Source organism: Python bivittatus, unplaced genomic scaffold (genome assembly GCF_059951505.1).
Source record: "Python bivittatus isolate LINGU-HERP-01145 unplaced genomic scaffold, Pbiv_v1 ctg000470_np1212, whole genome shotgun sequence".
NCBI lineage: Eukaryota > Metazoa > Chordata > Lepidosauria > Squamata > Pythonidae > Python > Python bivittatus.
Genome location: NW_028277065.1, coordinates 2,332,115 through 2,350,872, shown reverse-complemented (window position 1 = coordinate 2,350,872; position 18,758 = coordinate 2,332,115). Strand labels below are relative to the sequence as shown.

General features: G+C 36.3%; 3 protein-coding genes across 4 annotated transcripts; 1 reads left to right on the top strand and 2 right to left on the bottom strand.

Annotated features, from left to right (window-relative positions):
- The first annotated feature begins 812 nt into the window (after positions 1-812).
- On the top strand, positions 813-2,238 carry LOC103057624 (olfactory receptor 13G1). Of its 2 annotated transcripts, XM_088143065.1 has the most exons (2): positions 813-826; positions 1,323-2,238. In XM_088143065.1, the coding sequence occupies exons 1-2, from the start codon at positions 813-815 to the stop codon at positions 2,236-2,238; spliced, it is 930 nt and encodes a 309-aa protein (XP_087999191.1). The 2 variants fall into 2 exon arrangements, with proteins under 2 accessions (XP_087999191.1, XP_007442388.1); XM_007442326.1 differs by lacking the exon at positions 813-826 and having other exon boundaries at positions 1,318-2,238.
- A 4,240-nt stretch (positions 2,239-6,478) lies between these two features.
- LOC103057860 (olfactory receptor 1G1-like) lies at positions 6,479-7,471 on the bottom strand. Its single transcript, XM_007442327.4, has one exon. The coding sequence runs from the start codon at positions 7,418-7,420 to the stop codon at positions 6,479-6,481; it is 942 nt and encodes a 313-aa protein (XP_007442389.4). The 5' UTR covers positions 7,421-7,471.
- A 7,511-nt stretch (positions 7,472-14,982) lies between these two features.
- Positions 14,983-15,906, bottom strand: LOC103058100 (olfactory receptor 5V1-like). Its single transcript, XM_007442328.3, has one exon. The coding sequence runs from the start codon at positions 15,904-15,906 to the stop codon at positions 14,983-14,985; it is 924 nt and encodes a 307-aa protein (XP_007442390.3).
- Between the last annotated feature and the right edge of the window lie 2,852 nt (positions 15,907-18,758).

The following is an 18,758-nucleotide window of genomic DNA, read 5'->3' as shown; positions in this document are numbered from 1 at the left end:
GGTAGGGGTAGGGGTGGGTAGATAGATAGATAGACAGACAGACAGACAGACAGACTTTTTTTTTTTTTTTTTTGCTTTGCTCTAAAATTGTGATGGAATGGAATTATGAAGGCCAGGCTCAAGGAGAAAAACATTTTCGTAGCTCGCTGGAGGAGTGTGGGAGATACAAGAGGATGAGACTGGCACCTCCCTGAGGAATTCACAATGTTGTGGCTGGCTGACTTGGGAGATGGGGTTTCTGTCTGGGAAGATTCTTGCTAGAGGTTGTAGCTAATAAACATAGCTGAACTGAATTTGCATTGTCTCTTGGAGTTCCTTGGGCTAGGCCTGACAAAAATGTATGTAATCCATGCAGAAGACACTTGTACATACTAGGTGATCCTCTTAATTTTACTGATTTCTGCTTCCAATGCACTTCTGTGCTTTCCTCACCAATCCCAATCCCAATTTTTCCAGAACAGATTGGGTAAAGATATAGTGAAGTCAACTAAACAAAACAGGAGAACTCTGGATGTCTTCTTTATTGGGCAATTGGATCAATAAAATAAGCCAATAGTAATTGCAACGTAATGAAAATGAACAGCTAAAGACCTTGCTTTGTGATGATGACAATTAATATTCTTTGCCAGGGAAGGTAACCTAGAACCTTCCAAATGCTTTGGACTATATGTCTCATAAACCTGTCAGCAGACTGAATGGCCAGAAACTTTGATTGATGAAGTCCAAAACACCCCAAAGTAACACATTGCATATGCCTGCTCTAGCCGTTAGTAATGAATCTAGTATTATTTTTAAAAGATCTAGTGAGATATATGGAACTAAATCTGTTACAATTAACTGCTATCACATTAAGTTCAGAGAATCTGTTCTATGTATGAGTAAGTATGCCGTCAACAGAATCTATTGTCATATATGCGTTCTCAGCATTTCTATCTAAAATTGATGGATTCTGATAAAGATGAATAACTCCAGCACTGATTTTATTTTGGCCCTTGCAGTGAATTCCTAACATATATTATGGAGTATGTAAACGATACTGTAAGTTTTGAACATAGTAAAATATTGCAGTAACCATTATACTTCTCAATAGTACTTTTAATATAATTAAAATCTGAAACCCTTTTATGTAGGTTTTCTAGAATTAGATTTAGCCGTAATTCAGGAGAAATAAAGATACATAAGAAGATAGGATTATAAGTGTTTTCTGTTAAAGCCTTATTATAGATAATTATAAAGAATTAACTAAATGAGACTGCCATTTTAAGGAAATTGTCATGGACATTCTTTTGGATCAACAGATCATGTGACAAAACTGGAATGAGGAACAAAAGCTGTGTGACTACCTTCGTGATGATAGGTCTCTCTGAGAAACCTAAGCTGCAGTTGGTGCTCTTCATTCTATTCTTTTCTGTTTATATTGTTGCCCTGATTGGAAATCTAGCCATCATTGCTGCCATCATTTCCTATCCTAAACTTCACAGGCCAATGTATTTCTTCCTTTTCCACTTGGCTGTGGTAGACATAATCTGCACCTCCGCCATTATTCCCAAGATGCTAGGAAACATAGTGACCTTCAGCAAAGGTATCTCCTACTCTGGCTGTATAGTTCAACTCTATTCCTTCACCTGGTGTTTGGGAGCTGAGATGGTCCTCTTCACCATCATGGCTTATGATCGCTATGTGGCCATATGCCATCCTCTGCATTATGCCATCATGATGAGCAAGAAGGTATGCATGGCTCTATCTACAGTGGTGATTCTTATAGCTATTAGTAACTCCTGGGTTCATACTGGTCTAATTATGAGGCTTACCTTCTGTGGCCCCAATGGTATCAATCACTTCTTCTGTGAGATCCCTCCACTTCTGGCTCTTTCCTGCAGCCCAGTAAGAATAAATGAAGTCTGGGTCTTCACAGCAGACATCTTCCTAGCTATGGGAAACTTCTTGCTAACATGCTTATCTTACTGCTTCATTGTTAGGACAATCCTTAAAATCAAGACTTCTGAAGGAAAGAAAAAGGCCTTCTCCACGTGTTCATCCCATCTTATTGTTGTGACCTTGTATTACTCTACAGTTATTTACACTTATATACGTCCAGCCTCCAGCTATAACTTTGAAAGAGATAAAGCAGTTGCTGCCCTATACACACTGGTTACACCAGTTTTGAATCCCATAGTCTATTCTCTGAGAAATAATGATGTGAAGGCAGCTCTTAAAAAAGTTTTCTTTATAACATGAGTTACATAAGCAAGTCTCTCCATGTTTTTTAAGCAGGAATTCAGTGTTACATTTTGAGTTCTCATTCTTTTCTTTCTTTCTTTCTTTCTTTCTTTTTCTTTCTTTCTTTTTCTTTCTTTCTTTCTTTCTTTCTTTCTTTCTTTCTTTCTTTCTCTCTCTCTCTCTCTCTCTCTTTCTTTCTTTCTTTCTTTCTTTCTTTCTTTCTTTCTTTCTTTCTTTCTTTCTTTCTTTCTTTCTTTCTTTCTTTCTTTCTTTCTTTCTTTCTTTCTTTCTTTCTTTCTTTCTTTCTTTCTTGTTTCGTTTTTGAGCATGGTACTAATTGTAAATGTGAATGTACAGTATATATCTTTTGTTTTTCCAACAATTTATGACTTGCAGCTCAGTGAGTGAACTGACTTTTCAAAGTACTTTTGCAAGTAGGATAAAATAGGAGGTTTCCCTCTATAGTATTTGGTTGGCGTTGGTCCATTCATATGCACAGATTGTTAGCATCAAGAAATGAGCACACTTATGTGAATCAATCCTGTGTAATTTAGAAAGGCCAGCTTCAGACTTCCTTTCCAGTGAAGAATTATAGCTGACATGAATGCATGATTTTCTTGGAATTGTTATGGTCCTAAAGCAAACAAGCTAATGAAAAAGAATAATCTGTGGCAAGGTGGTTCTATTTATAGTCTCTAAATAAGTATAATTTCTCTGGTATAGTTGCTCCCCTATACACACTGGTTACACCAGTTTTGAATCCCATAGTCTATTCTCTGAGAAATAATGATGGGAAGAATTGAAGGAAACACAAAATAGGTAAGCTTCTAAAATCATGTTTTAGAACATAGGGAAAATGCTGCAACAGAAAATCAAAATACTGTTTATTTGGTCAATGGCCAGCAACATTTGAAAAAAAAAAAATACAACACCAAAGTAAAATCAAACAGATGAGATAAAATAATAGCATAACAACAGAAAAATACTGAGGACAAATTTTGGACAGTTATTGTTATATTTTTCTGGTTTTCTCCAGTAATATTCAAATTCTTTCCTTGATGCTTCATGGTATATCAGTTTCAAAGAAATTGCATTGTAAAGAAATATTCAGTTGGCTTAATTGTAGTACTTGTAAATCTTTAAAATACTAATAAAATAAAATAAAATTCCTACATTTTAGGAAACATCCTTACTATTTACCCCAGTTTTTAAAAGTGTGCCTCAAAAATGGATTACTATGAAGAAAATACATAACAAGAAATTACTCTGGCATTCATTGTGCTTACTAAGTTCTCTCTTTCCTAACTTCTTCTGTATCCTTTCCAACCTAAAACTTTTCACAACTGTTGGGACTATAACTCCCAAGTTTTCCAGCCAGTATGGAAATATCTGATTGGAAATTTGGGGGATTGTCATTTAATAGCCTCTAGTAATAATTCTAATTATATTTGTTATGGAAGCAGTAGTTGTAGCCATAATACCAGCGTTATCTGCAATAGAACTATTATAGGAATGTTAATTCAAACAAAAAACACAACACAGGAACATTCAAAATACATACAAATAAAGTTCAATACTAATATGAATAACTTGTTAGAAAAATGAATAATCAAAAATATACAACAACAGAGAAAAGCCAAAGTGGAGAAGAAAAATGGATAAATACTAAGAAGTAATGGACAACAGCCAACAATGATATATGAGATTGTCATTGTTATATTTAACTGCAATAAAGAAAAAAAAATGTCTGCTCTTCTGAACCATCCATAGCATTTGAACTGTGTTTAAAGGCTGCTTCTCATAGACTCCATTATGTTGTTGCCGACTTGATGTAAGAATGGTATGCATATCTAAATTTAGATCCACCTCTTTACATAGGGTGGCAGAAGTTATCTTGACTGAAGCTGAGCAAACACACTTCTAATGACAGCTGCCACTTATGCTTCTATAATCAGCAGTAAATCTAGAAGGTTGCCAAGTATGGATTTGATCCTTCGAAGGAATAACAACCCTATTCAATACCAGTTGAATCCCTCAATCCAGTTCAGTGGGTTCCATTCACAGTCTTTTGAGTTGGAGCAGATTAAGTTTCCGCATCTTCATCCAAGCATACTCAGGAGTTCCACTGATTCCATGACATTAACATATGGAAATGAAATAAAAGTTGATGCAAAACAAAACTATAACTGTGTATCATCTGAATAATGGAGAGATTGCACCCAAATCTCAGACTGTCTATTGATATCCCCCTTGCCTCCCCCCCCTTATAGACATTAAATAATATGGGGGATAAGATAGAAACTTGGGGTACTCCATAATACAAATGCAATACAGCACAACAGAAGATTTCTAGGTAACCTTCTGATACTGGCATCTCTTATAATCAGTAAATTAATTAAAGAGAAGTTAGTTAAAAATGGTCTGGATGGCACATGTATTAGATCCACAGTTGGCTTGAGAACCATATTCATCAATGCTACTATGCTGCTCCCTATATAAGGACCCAGGACAGACCTTTATTTATGTGATCTTGAAGAATTTTCTATGCAGGGAGCATGATTTCTACTTACAGGTCATCCTCACTTAATCTTCATTTGTTCAGTGACCATTTGAAGTTACAATGGTCTGAAAAAATAGACTTGCAACCAGTCCTTAAACATATGGCCATTGCAGTGCCCCCATGGTCACATGATAAAAATTTGAGCTAGCCCACATTTATGACTGCCTGCTGCTACTCCCCCCCCCCCATTACCTTCATCGTCTTTGCCTGACTCCTCTTCATTGGGTTCACCATCCTGGCCATGTGCGGGGAAGTGCCACAACGTTGGGCTTCTTGTTGTGCTGTAGCTCTGAGGTTTTTTGCCACACTGCAACTCTGGGGCTGCTTGGACCCTCATGCACCTTCCCCCACCTGGCACCAGCCACCCCAGCCCTGCCAAGTCACGTCGGTCACCTGTACTCCCTCAAATACCCTCCCCCAGACTCACTGCACTCACACTGCACCTCGCTGGCCACCCGTGCACCCTTGTACAGCCTCCCTAGCCCTGCTACAGTTGTGCCTCACCTTGATAACCACTTGCACACCCTTGCACACTTTTCCCCAGCCCCACTGGACTCATGCCACACATTGCACACACACCCACACACCTTTCCGCACCCAGCAGCAGCCACTTATCTGCCTGCCAGCCTGCTTACAAGTCACTTGGGACTTGTAAGTTCCTGCTGGCTTCCCTGCTGACTTTGGTTGTTAGAAGTTGGCAGGAAATTGTGAGGAGGTCCTCATTTAGTGACCTGTGATCCTTGCTTAACAACAGCAACGGGGACTGCAGGGATTAACAGAGAAGATTAAAAGAATATTAATAAATAGAGAGATAAATAGAGGATAAATAGAGAGATTAAGTAACAGTTCTACTATTAGATATTTTATTGTGTCTGGCCTTATGCCTGTAATAAACTGTTTTGATTTGGTTACTCATTGATGGTTCCTCATCATACTGGAATACTGCTACAGAGTTCAGTCTGGGGGTGAAGGGTATATTCAACATATTCAGATTAATATATGTTCTTTACCACTGAAACAATTACAATGATTTGTAGATTTAAGTGTTTGACACATGAAACACAAAATTCATTACTCACATTTCCCTTCCTCTAGGATGGATAGTTGGATGGAGGGATGGATAGATAGATAGATAGATAGATAGATAGATAGATAGATAGATAGATAGATTAAAATAATATGAAGGTGCAAAGCAAAGTATCAGCCTTCATCATCACTGTTATTTCCAATAAATTAACTTTGGATTAATTGAATCCAGTTATGAGTAGAAATAGTCATAGTATATAGAATATCACTACTATAGTAATCAGTAGTAATAGTCCAGTGTTTTGTTTTGTTTTCATGGCAAAGGTAAATTGGGAGGGAGTGGGAGCCTCTTTATATACATGGTATGAATTTTCTGCACTTTGCATTCTATCTATATATTTTATGTTATAATGATGGACACATATGAAATCCTGATAGAACATTCAGAAGATTTCTAACCATCCAAAAAAGAGAACTCATGGACATCACACTTGTTCAATAACTATACCTCTAAAACTTCTTATAATGTGTGTTCCTTTCATAGTATTCAAGTACTCAATATTTTTTTCTATTACAAAATATAACACATTTACATATTGAACATATCCTCAGAAAGACCTGATTGAAAGTAAATGCTGTATCATTCAATTTTCTACATATAACTGTGTCATTTTATCTGCATTTTCCAAAACTTTTCCATATGATTGATTTTATTTCTTGGTTTTTTAGGCTATATATGATTGGATTTAACATTGGAGTCAAAATATTGTACTGGATAGAGATCACTGTGTCCAGTTCTGTAAGAGATGAACTTGGCTTCAAATATCGGAAAAAAGCTGAAAGAAAAAACATGGAAGACACAATGAGATGGGAACTGCAGGTGGAGAAAGCTTTGCTCCTGCCTTTTGCGGAACGAATCTTCAAGATAGATGAAATAATATAAATATAAGATATAATCATGGAAAGGAAGGGAATGAAACCAAAGCAGAAAGTAGAAACAAGTCTTACTGTATAACTGGGGAAGGAGTCACTGCAAGACAAACTCAAAAGTTCAGGTTGTTCACAGGTATAGTGGTTAATTGAACTCTTTCTACAGAAGGTCAAATCAGTCAAAGGAAAGGTATTGAGTGAAGCATCCAAGAGAGCCATCAGCCAGGCTCCTCTCACCAACAATTTGCACATTTGCTTTTTCATAACTGTTGAATAATGTAGTGGATCGCATATGGCAACATATCGATCATATGCCATTGCTAGAAGCAAGAAAATATCAACACAGCAAAAAACGGTAAAGAAAAATATTTGTGTAATGCATCCCAACCTGGAAATGGTTTTTTGCCTGGCTGTGAAATTCTCCAGCATCTTTGGAACAGTGACTGAGGAGTAGCAAATGTCAGTAAAAGCCAGGTGACTAAGGAAGAAGAACATGGGGTTGTGAAAACCAGGCTGAGTCCTGATTACCATTATGATTAAAGAGTTTCCTAGTAATGTTGTAGTGTAGATAATCAGAAAAATAAAAAATAGAAACTTCTGTATCTGTCGATCATTTGAAAGTCCCAATAGTGCAAATTCTGTGATTGCAGTTTGATTTCCCATATGGATGTAATTAAGATCCATAAAGATTTCTGTAAGTTTAGAAAAAAATTATGAGCATGAAGAATATAGTGAATAATTCGTTCACAAAAAGTCATCTAACTAAGAAATATTTCTTGGTAAACATATAACAATTTAGAAATAGAGATATTAAAGTGTGTCAATAAGAGAAAAAAGTCATTGAATAATTAGAAGAAAGACTAAACTGTTCTGCATAAGAAAAAAAATTGATTATTTATATACATTAATTACATTTTTGACTATTTATATCCAAGTGAGAGAATCAGGAAGAGGAACTAATTTTTTTTTTACTTATTCCAAAGTAAAATATAAATTTTACTGAATTATCATTACCCATGCTTTCTTGAAATTTCTGAGAAGTTTATTTTGCCTGCAAAAGAAATTTCCTTTTTAAATTTTTTCTTCTCAGAATGTTTGATAATTTCTTGTGAATTTCAATAAGTACTTTTATTGAGAAGTCTCAAGGGCTAAACAACATTAGAAAATGTTGACTATACTCTTTTATAGTATACTCTTATACTCTTTTATAGAAAATAAAAGAGAGAAAAATCACACACAAACCTTGACTAACTCATAAAGATTGTTGCAACTCCCTTCATGGCAATTTCAACAAAATTATCTTCTCCTTGGAAAGAAATTTAGAAAGCAATTTCTGTTTCAACAAATTGAATGAGAACTTCTACGGAAAAATTAGGTTTTTTTTTTTCTTAATGGGTATTATTATCATTATCATTATCCTTGTATGCCACTAATCCACAAATCCTTGTATTTGGTCAAAAGTATCAAGATAAAAAAAAAAAAGGGCTGTTTTATTATTTCTATTTTTTATAATGTAGTCAGCAGGAATAGAAGCCTGAAAATACATTATTCATGCCATTGTCCATTAGGAACTAAGAATCAAAAGTCAGAGAACATAGAGCAGAGCAAACTCCTTATTTCATTATTAATGACAACTACAACAACAAAAATAATAAATAATTCTATTTCACCCTATTTCTAAAAACAGAAGCATAACTCCTCATCTCCTTCTGGAGATGTGTGTACATATTCATGCTGATATTCCCACATTTGGGGAAAGCTCATAAATCATCACAATCCATATAGATGTATTCTATATGGATAAAACTAATGTATTGTCACATCGCACAATTTTTACCCCCCCCCTTTTTTTTTAAGAAGCATAACTTCTAATTTCCTCCTGTAAATGCAGTGTATCTCTATGTTAGATACTCCTTCACTTTGGTGGAAAGGCTTGTACATATCAAAACTATATTTTTATGGTACAATTTATTAAATCAAATCAATTCAAAAAGGTAATAGAACAGCATAAGGACGGTGGGTACAGTCAATGAAAAAGCATAGAAGATACATCACAGTATTAAAACAGAAGGTAAAAAACAAAAGACTGAAAGAATCTAAAAGGAGGGGTAGGAGCATTAGATGGGTATAAGGAAGGGTGTAAAGGTTATTACCTGGAAAACATGCTAGTACTACTCTAGTATGGCAAAGTAGATGCTCATTAAGTCTAATTTATGGCACAGGTCATCATCCGACAAGTTTTAGGTGCTGCTGTGCAGAATCTGGCAACACTGTATGTTGTAGCAGGGTTGGTATCTGAAAGCAGCAGGGAGAGTTGTAGAATTGTCATGTGCACCCTGGGTATTTATGGTGAGATGAGACTAGTATGAATGTCTCTGTAGTACAAGCACTGGAGAAGCACATGCTCTGTTGTTTCTTTGTGTCCAAAGTCACAGGGGCATTGTGTCTCCGGATAAGGAATCTTCCTGTATCAGCTGAGGGGAAGGCTTGACATCATGCCAGAATAAAAGCCCTCCAGTGTTTAGGTACTTCAGGTTTAGGTAAGTATGTCATAAGGGAGGCAGAGTACCTGCTGGATTCACTGTTAATTAAGGTTGGGTCCTGGCTAGATGCAATTGTCACTCTATATCTGCTATGTGCTGTTTAATGAGTACTTTGGCCTGCTGAGTAGAAGACCCGGAGAGAAGCCCAAGGATCAGATTTAACTTGCCAATGGCTGATTCCATGTGGATTGAAAATCATCACTCATAGTTAATGGGCCAAGGCCAAGGTGAAAAAAGGAGAGTCTGAGCCAATAGTTGAGTATGGTCACCCACACTCGAGCCTCCACTTTCATGAGGCCTGTCTCTAGTCTCAAGATGACATTAGAGACACATCTTAGAAATTTGGATTATACATGTTCTAATGGTGCAAAATAGGAGAAGGGGCCCAGCTGGGCACCATAAAGAAGTTCTGCTATTGGCTTGCCTTCAAATAATTTGAGTGCTGCAGTTATAGAGTGGCCACCTCTTGTCTTAAGGAATTTAAGGATGGCAGATGAGCTCCTCTGTGGATTTTCAGCAAAGTAGTCCCCATGGGCTTCCTATTCCTATTCCTATAAGCTGACCATGTTGGTTGTCAGAACACCACAATGGCCAGCTTCTGCTCCCATTTTAACCCCTGGATTGCCATGGAGGATTTTTAGATCAAGGGGTTGTCGGAAGTTGTCCAACTTGGAATGTCATTTAGCTGTTGCGGTATAAAGATCAGAGTTTCTGCAGACAAAAGGCAGACCTCATGGAATGGCTAAGTAATGTAGTTGTGGGGGGTGCAGGAGACTTTTTCCAAGAGGTTATCTCCACTACCTCCCTGCTCCAGGAAGTAACTTGGGCTGAAGGTTTGGAGGGTGGGGAGGAGGCCTGTCTTGTTACTGGCTTCTGTGTTGTCATATTCTTTGGGGGTGAAGGGGATCCCGAACCTGTAGATCTGTTACTCATGTTTTGTGTTGTCTCTGCAGTGGGGAGATAGGAGTCAACTGTTATCTGTTTCTCTGCTTTAATGGATTAATGGGAGTGAGCCAGAAGGGGTGAGGCCAGTCACAAGTCAGGAGGTTATTTCAGGAGCCGCTAGTTGGTCACCATTTTGGCTCCTCCCCCTACAATTTGTTATTTTTCTTCCCCACATGCAAGGGTTATGGTTAAAGTTAGAGGTAGGGGTAGGGGTAGGGGTAGGGTATGTAGTTTTATCTTCATTTTATAAACTTCTGTCTCCCCTAAATGAATTCTAAGTATTCAATATCCTATTCTGGTTATGATTAATGAAGTTTCTTGATGCCATTGATGTTCATCAGGTGAAGTCTTAAAATAAACCTTGGAGTCACCTACTGTCCTCATGCAGTCTTCAGACAATTTGCTGTTCTATCCTTTACTTGCTCATGTCAGCAACCAGGATAAATCATCAGCCGCTGTCATATATAAAAGTGTGTCAAGATCACATTAAGTTTCCCCTGGAGAATCTGTTCCCAAACAACTGACACTGAAGTTATTATTGAACTGTCTCCTGTAAAGACCACATGAAGTTTTGCTGAATAATTTCTCTCTTTTGATTACCAAATCTATTTCTTTGGAGCAAGAGAAATGTTACACACTGTTAATGAGCAGGTAAAGTTATACCTAAGAAATCAGCAAATGCATACAGGCTCCCTCCCCTAGTTGCAAACCACTTGCCATTACCAGGTACTCCATATTCATGATTTCTTTTGACTCTCATCCATGAAGACAAATCCTTGGCTTTTGACTTGGGGACAATATCTTTTTGACCTCACTGACTATGGAACTACGAGACTACTTTCTGAACAGAAACAAGCCTTATCTAATTATTCTCATTCAGCAGAACTACTATACACTCTGTTACAAACTCCAATCAAGAACACTGTCTTTCACTGTACACATACTTCTTTCTAATTTACCACCTGCTACTCTAGTATTATTTGTTAATTGATTGAACTACATTACTACAAATTTGTCTTGAAGTTGGTGGCACCACTGAAATTTACTAAAGCTAAGGAAATCCTTAACCTGCACATAAGTGATATTGTCATCCAAACTAATAGGAGTAAATTACCTATTCAAAATAAGGACAAAAGACCAGAGAATACTTTCCTGAAGCCAGATATTTTGCTAAGCTGACAACAGTGAGTTAAAGAACATTCACACATGCTCATATAATGCATTTCCACTGTCATACTTGCATGACAGAAACCTGTATACAAAATTTCAGATTGCTTGTATGTTACTAAATTAGATTGAACTGATAGCTCAATAGCTTTATATTTATAGAGACTTATGATGAAAAAGTCCAGGAATGGGCAATGGTAATAATTGCTATAGCACCTCATATAGCAAGCAATATAAGTTCTGGGACAATGGGACTGATTCAGTTACTAAAACAACAGAATAGACAATTCAAAGAAGGGGCAAACAGAAATTTCTCTTGCATTTTTTTCCTAATAGTTTTCATTCAGTTATTAAGTTTATAATTATAAGTTGCAGTTATCTAAATTTCATTTAAATCCCAGATTTTGTTTAAATATAATGAAACAAAATCCTCATATCTCATACATCTAATTCCTCAGGGTATGAAGTGTACAATGATAAAGTAGACTACTTATGGAGGGTGTTGGTTCTCCATCTTTGGAGGTTTTGAGAAGAGGCATGGATGGTTTAACTAATTTCCCTGTACATTACAGAGGGTTGGATCATGTGATCCCTTCCATCTCTACAATTCTATATTTCTATGATTCCTTTAGCTGGAACTGTTTTTTTTTTCTTTTTTTTAATAATCTGTATTGTATTTAAATGTAAAGAAAATGTAATCAGCTTTTGGAATTCAACCCATAGCAGCTCTCTCAAAGGCTGAGAGCAGATCAGAAAATGCTGTTCATCCCTATCTTAAATCCCACCATTTAATACAAAGCCTACCTAATTAAGAACTACAAAGCAGATTGGAGGATGGCTAGAAAAATAAAAGGTGAAACATCTTATGTAAAATTATCAGAATTAAGGGAACACTTAGCATGAAACTTACTTTGTCCTGTCTGTATTAAGCATCAGTGCATATCCCTTTACCCCGACATTCACCAACTTCACATACTAATTATGACTGTGAACAGCTTTCTTGAAATTCAATAACAAGCAGTCGAATTCACTGTTAATAATACATTATGACCACAACCCCAGATGTTTCATGGTTAATTAGACTTGTGGGTAACAAAATGGAATTCAATGTGCATCACAGACAATGGTGTGGCACTGAAGAATGTCCTCCAGCAACATGTTGTGAAGTTGCCTCTCTAAGAACAACCATTGACATTGTAAAACTGTACCTCCATCTTCCAGATGGCTTAGAAAAATGCTATGATAAAATGCTACTGAAAGATCCATCCAAAACAACAGGAACATATCTACCATTTTTCCTGTTATACATTAGGATGCCTTTACTGGCTTAGGGGGTATGGAGGGGTATGGATTATGCCATCTTCTGGGCCATCCTTCCCACTACCAGTATGGACTGTGGTACCATGTAGAAGACCAAGCAGGAAATAGGGCTATGAACGTCTGAATCAATTCAATGGTTTCTTCTGTCTTGGTTCCAGTATGTCTATGCTAAGTATCATGTGTTCTGTTCACATGGTGGACAAAGATCTGATAGGAGTTATATGCCTTCCAGCACAGGGATCTGAAATTATTTCTTTCACTTCCAGTTGTCAATCCTAACCTAATCTTCATGGAATAGTGCATGGCGGTCTATTTCACCCCATGTTATTTCACAGGCCACTGTCAAAAGAAACCAGTTATGTTGTGGACTCATATAATATGTACAGTATACCATCTTTTCTTCACGTAACTTCCAAAATTGTTCAGGAAACCATCAATATTCTCCCCTCCCTGTAGTTTTTCCACAGGAGTTGCTTTTATAACTCACTAGAAGGTACTTCTGTCTTCAACCTTTCCAAATGATAAGCATGCTGCATTTATTTGTTTGTTGGATACTTTATATTATTCTTCTCTGAAATAAATACATATACAGTATACATGTATGTAGTCTGAATTTTCTGTATATTTCAGTGACCAGTTGGTCTATACAATAATGTATGACAGTACATTCTGACAATAAGGGTTACATGATCCTGCTAAAAAACTTTGCATTAATTATTAGATTAATTATTAGCGTTCTAATATTGTGTATTTTTCTTCCCAAAATCTAGTTCTTCATTAATATTTGCAGTTTGATCTTCATTCATTCTGTCTACAGTATATAACCAAACCACCTCAGTGTACATATAGAGAGACTGAATGAGATCAAATGGCAATATAAATCAAATCTTTATTTCGGCCATAGACCAGCATACATTACACACACACACACACACACACACACACGGGGGGGGGGGGGGGAGAGAGAGAGAAGGAGGGAGGGATAGAGAGAGAGAATGTATTGAAAGGAAGGGAAAGACTGAGGAAATCATAATTCCATGAAGTTAATGAAATCCTGAAAAAGAGAGATAAGAATTTTAATAAATGAAAAAGTAATGCATAAAGCAATGCAGGGATGCAGGGGAAGCAAGGATGGTTTACAAAGATAGAAAGATATGTCTCCTTAATATATACCACCCTCCCCAAAACAGTCCAACATCAATGCTGCTTTCTAAAAAGTCCAGAGGAGATGCTGCCATCATATATGTTTTAACATAATTTGCAAAAATCTGTCAGAAGTCTGTTGTTGGGGTTTTTTCCCCCTTCACATCTGGCTTGACTCCAGGAAAGACTTTATTATTTGATTTTTATCAAATACTGGTAATACTCCAGATATAGTCTTATCCATATATATCAATGAAATGGAAGGAGTAGTTTGGTGACTGTCTGTTGCAAAAAGAGACAGAAATTGAACATTACTGAGATAAATTCAGAATATGAAAAAAGAAATCAAGGAATGTAAGGCTTATTTCTTAGCTGAAGTAAGCATTAGATCGCTCTTATCCCAAAATATGTTTGACCAACATAATCATATTTTTTTAAAGGAAAATGTTTAAGTTAAACCATCAGGCTTCCTATATCATTAAAAAAAAAAAAAAAACTAGGACAGAAAAGGAAATGCATTGATAGAAGAAGTAATACTGCATAAGGCAGAAAGATATTTTTATTGTTATAGTTATTTTTTTACCTGTCTCTATGCTGACTTTCATACAGAATTTGCAAGAAATGAAAATGAAAATGGGAATGTATTATTTGGTAATATTAAAAAGAAAAAAAATCATGGTGTTCTTTAACATCATATTAATGAGCTCTTCCTATAAACACTATGGGAAACATCCACCCAGCCCAAGACTAATAGAGGCATATTCTTAATAAGAGGAAATTTGGGGAGTTGGGATACCGGTTCATTGTAACTTAAACAGAGATGTCTCCAGCACCAACAGCAGTCAATGTACTTTAGCAAAAGGTAATGAGAGAATTAAAAATGTAGTGCCATGTTATTCTCACAATGGACTGTCCAGTTAATTTCATAGACAAATCCAAAGCAGAAGAAATAGTCTTATTTCCTGTGGATCAGTTCAGGCATAAGTCAAAACATAATGTAGGAAAAAAATGCTCTGTCCTTATTGGGAAGATTTTTCTTCTTTTCTTTTCTTATCCCCTAAAATGGTTGGAATACAGTCATACTTTTCCATTCCTTTGTCCTTTACGAGTGCCAAACTACATTGACATTTACCCAGGTTTTGCCATTTTTTTCCTAATCACCATTTTAATGTTTTTGTTTTTAAGGCTGTATATGATTGGATTCAACATGGGTGTTATAACAGTGTATTGGATAGAGATCACTTTTTCCAGATCTGTGGGAGATTTAGAACTTGGTTTCAGGTATCGGAAAAAGGCTGAAAATAAAAACATGCAAACCACAATGAGGTGGGAGCTGCAGGTAGAGAAGGCTTTGCTCCTGCCTTTAGCTGAGCGAATATGCAAAATAGAAGAAACAATATAAACATAAGACACAACAATAAGGAAGAAGGGAGTAAAAGCAAAAATAATACTTGAGCCAAATAGCAACATATAATTGGTAAATGTTTTGCTGCATGACAAACTCAAGACTAGAGGAAGTTCACATGTGTAGTGATTGATTGAAGGCACCCAACAAAACTTCAAATGTTTCAAAGGCAAAGAGTTGATCAAAGCATCCAAGAAACCCATGATCCAGGAACCTCCCACCAACTGTCTGCACATTTGTTTTTTCATAATTCTTGAATAATGCAGTGGGTTACATATTGCAACATAGCGATCGTATGCCATTACTGAAAGCAGAGAGAAATCCACACAAGCAAAATGAATAAAGGAAAAGATTTGCATAATGCATCCTACCAAAGAAATTGTTTTTTGCCTTGCAATATAATTTGCCATCATCTTTGGAACAGTGACTGTTGAGTAGCAAATGTCAACAAAGGCTAGATGACTGAGAAAGAAGAACATGGGAGTGTGAAGACTATGGTCAGTCCTGATTATCAGTATGATCAAAAAGTTTCCTAACACTGTAATAGTATATATAATTAAAATCACAAAGAATAGAATCATCTGTACTTCTGGGTTACTTGAAAGTCCCAAGAGTATAAATTCTGTAGTCAAGGTTTGATTTTCCATGGAGAATTGACAAATGTCAATAAACTCTGTGTGTGAGAAGAGAAAGATATATGAGTTAAAAAAAACACGAATATGTATCAAATAAAATAAATATTTGCTCCTGGTGTAGTATGTATTAAAATAATAATTATAAATTATTCTAATTAGAATATTTTTATATTTTATTTTAGAATATGCATTGTGTTTAACAAGTTCTGGGGATTTCATATGACTGTGGGATACAGATTGCTTAAAGGAATTGCAACGCCTTTGTAAGGGGGAGATCCATATTAAGTATACAGTCATGTGAAAAAGTACACCCTCTTTGACTTCTATGGTTTTAGGTATCAGGACATAATAAAAATTATCTGGTCCTTAGCAGTTCTCAAAAGGAGGTAAATACAACCTCAGATAAACAACAACACATGACATATTACACCATGTCATCATTTATTTTACAAAAAGAAAGCCAAAATGGAGAAGCCATGTGTGAAAAACTAAGTGCACCTTTACTGCTTCCATAGGTATGAAGAGGCTAAGTAACAGCCAAGTGCTGCTAATCAAATGCCCTTGATCAACTGATCATCAGCAAGTGTGACTACCTCTATAAAAGCTGATGTTCTAGGAGTTTGCTGGTCTTGAGTATTGAGATGTGTGTGTTAACACAATGCCAAAGAGTAAAGACATCAGCAATGATCTTAGAGAAGCAGTTGTTGTTGCTCATCAGTCTGGGAAAGGTTATAAGGTCATTTCCAAACAATTTAAAGTCCTTCATTCTACAGTGAGGAAGATGATTCACAAGTGGAAAACATTCCAGACAGTTGCCAATCTTCCCGGGAGTGGACATCCCAGCAAATTCACCTCAGGGTCAGACCGTGCAATGCTCAGAGAAATTGCAAAAAATCCAAGAGTTACATCTCAGACTCTACAGGCCTCAGTTAGCATGCTAAATGTTCAGGTTCATGACAGTACAATTAGAAAAAGACTGAACAAGTATGGTTTGTTTGGAAGGGTTGCCAGGAGAAAGCCTCTTCTCTCTAAAAACAGCATGGCAGCATGGCTTAGGTTTGCAAAGTTGCATCTGAACAAATTACAAGACTTCTGGAACACTGTCCTTTAGACAGACGAGACCAAAGTGGAGATGTTTGGCCATCATGAACAGCGCCATGCTTGGCGAAAACCAAGCACAGTATATCAGCACAAATATCTCATACCAACCATCAAGCATGGTGGTGGAGGGGTGATGATTTGCACGGTGGCTTGTTTTGCAGCCCCAGGACCTGGGCACCTTGCAGTCATTGAGTCAGCCATGAACTCCTCTGTTTACCAGAGTATTCTACAGTCAAATGTAAGACCATCTGTCCAACAGCTAAAGCTTGGCCAACATTGGGTCATGCAACAGGACAATGATCCCAAGCGTGCCAGCAAATCTACAACAGAATGGCTGAAAAAGAAAAAAAATCAAGGTGTTGCAATGGCCCAGTCAAAGTCCAGACCTCAACCCGATTGAAATGCTGTGGCGGGACCTCAAGACAGCTGTGCATAAGCAAATGCCTGCAAGCCTTAATGAACTAGAGCAATGTTGTAAAGAAGAGTGGGCCAAAATCCCTCCACATCAATGTGAGAGACTGATAAAGTCATACAGAAAACAATTACTTCAAGTTATTGCTGCTAAAAGTGGTTCTACAAGCTATTGAATCATAAGGGGTACTTAGTTTTTCACACATGGCTTCTCCATTTTGTCTTTCTTTTTGTAAAATAAATGACATGGTGTAATATGTCATGTGTTGTTGTTCATCTGAGGTTGTATTTACCTCCTTTTGAGAACTGCTAAGGACCAGATGATTTTTATTATGTCCTGATACATAAAACAATAGAACTCAAAGAGGGTGTACTTTCTTTTTCACACGACTGTAGGTTGAGACTTCAATGGTAGCATTACCCAAATTCTGTTGGATATTGTGAATCCCAACAGGTATCAAACTGCACATTGTCCCAAACTACCCCAAGTACTGTACTTACAATTTCTTTCTTTTTTTACTGTCTTAGTACAGAAGCTCTTAAAAAGAGAAAGCTTTAAAAATGTGAGTGCCTAATACTTAAAATAAATGAGAAATCCTATTAAGAAAATGAGAATATACATATTTATTAAGCATACAGGACCTAGCATTAAGCTTATATAAATCAAGAGAGGAAGAAAAAAAAAAGCATAATTCACATTTCCTCTGTAATTATCACTTGTAAAAATACTTGTTTTCTATCCTTTCTGTTACGGTGCCTTTTTGAGATTTCATTGAAAAAGAATTTTAAAAATTGAACTATATTGTTACTTTTAAAAAAAATGTACTTCAAAGTGTCTCTTTGTTATTAGCCAGCAGGAATAAAGTTGTTATAGCAACCACAAGATTGAAATTATTGCTATTGCCTCTTTTTAAAATTTTTCTCTACATAGAAGCAAATATTATAAGCAACTGTATCATAAACAGCCTATTTAGCCTCTTAGCACTTTCCCCATCAAAATAGTTAATCAAAACTAAAGTTATGATTTTTGTAACTTTTGGTACAGATGTTTACTGCTAGTTGCTAGTTCAGAATAAAAGTCATAAGGATAATGCACAGTAGTCATAGCCAGCTATAAGAAGGAAAATTCCTTAGATGAAAGTATAGCAAGTTAATTTTTTGCCATAATCAAAATAATCATTTAAATGACCCAGTGCATTGACAATGTGCTTAGAAAGTAACTTTAAAAATCCTTAAACTCACCTGTACTCTTTGTGGGATTATCAACCAATTGATTTTAACATTATCCAATTGTTCCCCAATCTCACTCTTACCAGAAGCACTTTCAGTAATCTGTTTCCATATATAAACTT